We start from the raw sequence: 3,968 nt of genomic DNA, 5'->3' as shown, positions 1-3,968 counted from the left end.
TGTTCAATGAAGCATGAATGGAACAGTGTAAGGAAGTGTGTTGGTTATCGTTGGTAAAAGAGCAAATCAAGAAACAAGTTTATATTACTATAGCGAGATCCATAATTACCGACAGGTTTTGTACGTTCGATTCTTTCACCACTGCGAAATGTATCAAGGTTCGATTGCTAAGACTTGTTCGATAATAGCGACTGATTTCCAACAAATTTTCGTTAATACAATCGAACACACTGATCTCGACTTGTAATTTAATAATAGGCAAGTTGGACATTCTTTTTCTAATGTTACGGTACATGTGACGATGTTTATGTTTATCTCGGATTTTCTTTGTAAGTTTCTGAAAATTTATTTTGCTTTTATTTGTTCACATTCGTCGAAAAAAAAAAGAAATAAGAAAGGTGAGCTTTCGAAGGATCGTAATTGTAGAACTTTTCTTTTAAATATTACAGCACATACGTTTATCGCAGATTTTCTTCATAAGTTTCTAAAACTTAATTTTATTTTTATTTAATTATACTCGTTAGAAAAAGAATAAGAAAGGAAAGTTTTCAAAGGATCGTAATTGTAGAACTTCTTCCTTTTTTTTTTTAAATTACAGTACACATTATGATATTTACATATGTTTATCGCAGATTTTCTTTGTAAGTTCCCAAAACTGTATTTTATTTTTATTCGTTTATACTCAATAGAGAGAGAAAAACTGAGGAAGGAAAATTTGAAAAAAAAAAATTATTGTTAGATGATGACTAAAATGTAGAATAATTGTTAGTGCAAATGAAGCTTACGTAATAATTATGTACTTTGTATCGTTTCCACGATATATTGTTCGAAACCTTTTACCATCAACGTCTCTCAGTAGCGCTTGTTTCGCGTCAATTAATTTTCATTCGACCAACGTTGTCACAATTGCGTTGAATGTACGTGCACCAGTCTCAAGGCCAGAAATTCTATTTTCTTACGTTAAAACTGCACGACCCACGAAATATTGTTAACAACGTTTTCGATCGATTGCCTCTATCGCAACAGCATTTCACTGCACTGTCTTTATCAGTATCGGAATATTCCATTAAATTATATTTGCAAGAATAACCTTATTGTACGTATGTTTTTGGTAAAAGTTGATAAGAACTTACACAGCATGGATCATTTTTCTTTTGACATATATTGTAAAAGCTACATTCCTAAGTAACATACGGTTTGAATTTTGCGGCGGTCTCTTTTCGTTCTTGAGATGTGCAATTTTCAGCCTATTGAACAATTTTTCAATATTATATCAGAAATGTATCCTCTTAACGATGATTTGTAAAATAAAAATATATTCTTTTCAAAAATTATACTAACCCTGACGAATTATACGAGCCCTAACCCTAACCTAATTCTGATTTTAAGTGGAAACTAGGTTAGGTTAGAATTGTGGGGTTGTTTTAGTTGAAGAAAAAGTATGCTAGAGGGCGATACTAGTCCTGGGGATTTTTCCAATAAGAACATCGATCAATATCAATTATATTCATAGTCCAGTAATACCATACGTATTCCAATATATACGAGTATATATGTATATTCTTCTTAAATAAATAGTGTTTATATTAATATTATATGCGAGTAGAAAAGGTTATTGTATCCCTTCCGCCACCTGATCCACAAGAATTTCTTCCCAACGCGTTTAGTTTATAGCAAAAATCTTGAAAATATATGTCAAAGTTAAGGTCACAGAGACTAAATTTCTTTTTCTAAGGATATTATTTTTATAACATTTCAAAGTCACATATCCGAAGAACGAAAAGGGAACCCCCGTAAATTTCAAGGCGTGCGTCACTTAGAAACGTATCTACCCTCTACGATAAATGTCGAAAGAAAGATGATCTGTGTGCTGCATAAGTTTTCATCGAGTTTTGCCATGTTCTTTTACTTACGTTTCTTAAGTATACAAGTACGGTTTTAACGGTCACATTTTTCTCAACTTGGTGTGCCAAAAGAGATCAATTTTGCTATCCTTTTAATTATTCCCTAGGCGTATAGAAATAAATTTCTCCGTTATTTATAATAATTATAACTTACGTTTCCGCCGTAATGGAAAGGATAACACAGCATGGAAAGTGAAAGAAGATAATTTTGAAAAATTGCATCTGTTGGATGATTAACTAAATTAAGGTTGTTAATGTCGATTAAAATTTATCGAGCTTAAATCATATATGAGATGTTTGACGAAGTTGTTCTTAAGATAGGTAATTTGTTACTATAGGTGACCATTTATTTCGCATAAGTTATGAGACAGGGTATGATCTTGTCACCAGACTGAAAGTTAACATGAAAAAAAGGGTGTGTGTATGAGAAACGAAAAACTAGTTTACATTACCGCTTGTCGATACAAAAGCTGCATTAATCAAACGTTCGAACGCACAGTGTCCGGATTTTTCTCTATTTTAGTCAACTGGCCATTTGCATCTGGTTTGTATCGAAGAAAATATCCCGCACACCTTGCTACTTGTATTGAAATTTGACAAAAAATCTAATTATGAAACAGGAAGTGATCTTCCATTGGAAATGTACACGGGGCAATTTGTCCTACGATAAACGAGACACCAAAGATGTTCGATTTCGTCAAACTTCTTATCTCTCGTGATAAATGTAACAATTCACTCGAGCAACTCGATAACGTGAATCTGGGAATAAAAAGTATTCGGTTTCGTCGTAATATTTAACAATACTTTATTTTCTGTAATTGAATAAAATGTAATTGCTGTTGTGTATGTGCTCGTTATTACTGCTTTTAAATTTCTCAATTATTACCTACCTTTACTTTGTAAAAGCACCGTCTTCTTTTCTAGAATTGCACATTTATCGGTACATTCTGTGTCCAACAAACGAGGCAGCTATCGTATTCTGCGAAGACGGAAGTAAATTATTTTCATTTTTATTATTATTACTATTGTTAAATTATTATTAAAAATGTTTATGCAATTCTATTAACTCTAATTCGATTTTTAAGAGAAGGGCATGGAAAATAATCGTCAAATTCGATAAAACAGTTCCCAGCGAATTTAGAACTAAAATAAATAAATATAAATACGTATCAGGCACAGAGATGTTTATCACGAGTTTCAAACGATGGAGACGCGTTCTAATTTTCTAAAACATCTTCCGTATTCTAAAATAAACGATCTATTACATGGTATAATTAGAAATTTCTGAGCTGGAGGTGATTCCTTACTGGAAATTTCTGGGCTAAAGGTGATTCCTTGTACAAAAGTAAATGAAAAATGTAGAACACAATTTGCTCATCGGAGGCTTTGTTTTTGAGAAGAAGAGGCTCGAAAATCCGTTGGGTGCCAGTTTCAACAGTTCCTTAATCGCCATAATAAAATATTATCGATAAAATTTTGTTTGTGTACTTCCTTGAAGTTCGATGAACCGTATCTTAACTATATACGTAACTGCAAACATATTTTCAAATCTGATTTTCCCAAAAATTGAATCTCGGATGAACAAATTTTATTCTGCATCTTTTATTAATTTTTCCATAAGAAATCATCTCCTCTCCATTTGTATTACTTCCGCCCACACCCTGTACAGGTATTCATAAACGTGCTGGTAATTATGAAAGTGGTCTGAAAGTCAAAAATCTAAAAAAATTGAATTTATCATTTATTTTGTATTTTGTGAAATATTTCATTGCACAATGAAAAAATATTTTCCATTTCCATTTTCCACTTTCATAATCAACAGCACAAAATTTCGAATTTCTCCAGAGAAAATCTCCTCCAAGTCTTCCTAGCTTTAATTTTATATTTTTCATATTCGTTTAATCGAATACCTTCTAAGATAAATGGCAATTCAATGAAATAATGAATATCTGCCTTGTGTATTTTTCTTTTCCAGAAGTTCGTGTTCCACAGTTTACTTCGGCGACATAGGTACGGGATCGGGGGTGGGAGAAGTAACCGTCGCCTCGGCGGGGGGGGGGGAAG

General features: G+C 32.5%; 1 protein-coding gene across 1 annotated transcript in view; it reads left to right on the top strand.

Annotated features, from left to right (window-relative positions):
- LOC108574445 (sex-determining region Y protein-like) overlaps positions 1-3,964 on the top strand; it is a gene marked incomplete at its 3' end in the record, with an annotated part of 30,630 nt that extends 26,666 nt beyond the window's left edge. Inside the window, exon 3 of the mRNA XM_017937036.1 lies at positions 3,880-3,964. Coding sequence (XP_017792525.1) covers positions 3,880-3,964 — 85 coding nt within the window. The remainder of the gene's footprint in view (positions 1-3,879) is intronic.
- Positions 3,965-3,968: the final 4 nt, after the last annotated feature.

This window comes from Habropoda laboriosa, unplaced genomic scaffold (genome assembly GCF_001263275.1).
Source record: "Habropoda laboriosa isolate 0110345459 unplaced genomic scaffold, ASM126327v1 scaffold172, whole genome shotgun sequence".
In the NCBI taxonomy this organism is placed as follows: Eukaryota; Metazoa; Arthropoda; class Insecta; order Hymenoptera; family Apidae; genus Habropoda; species Habropoda laboriosa.
The sequence above is the reverse complement of the archived record's forward strand: the minus strand, read 5'-3'. Positions and strand labels throughout refer to the sequence as shown.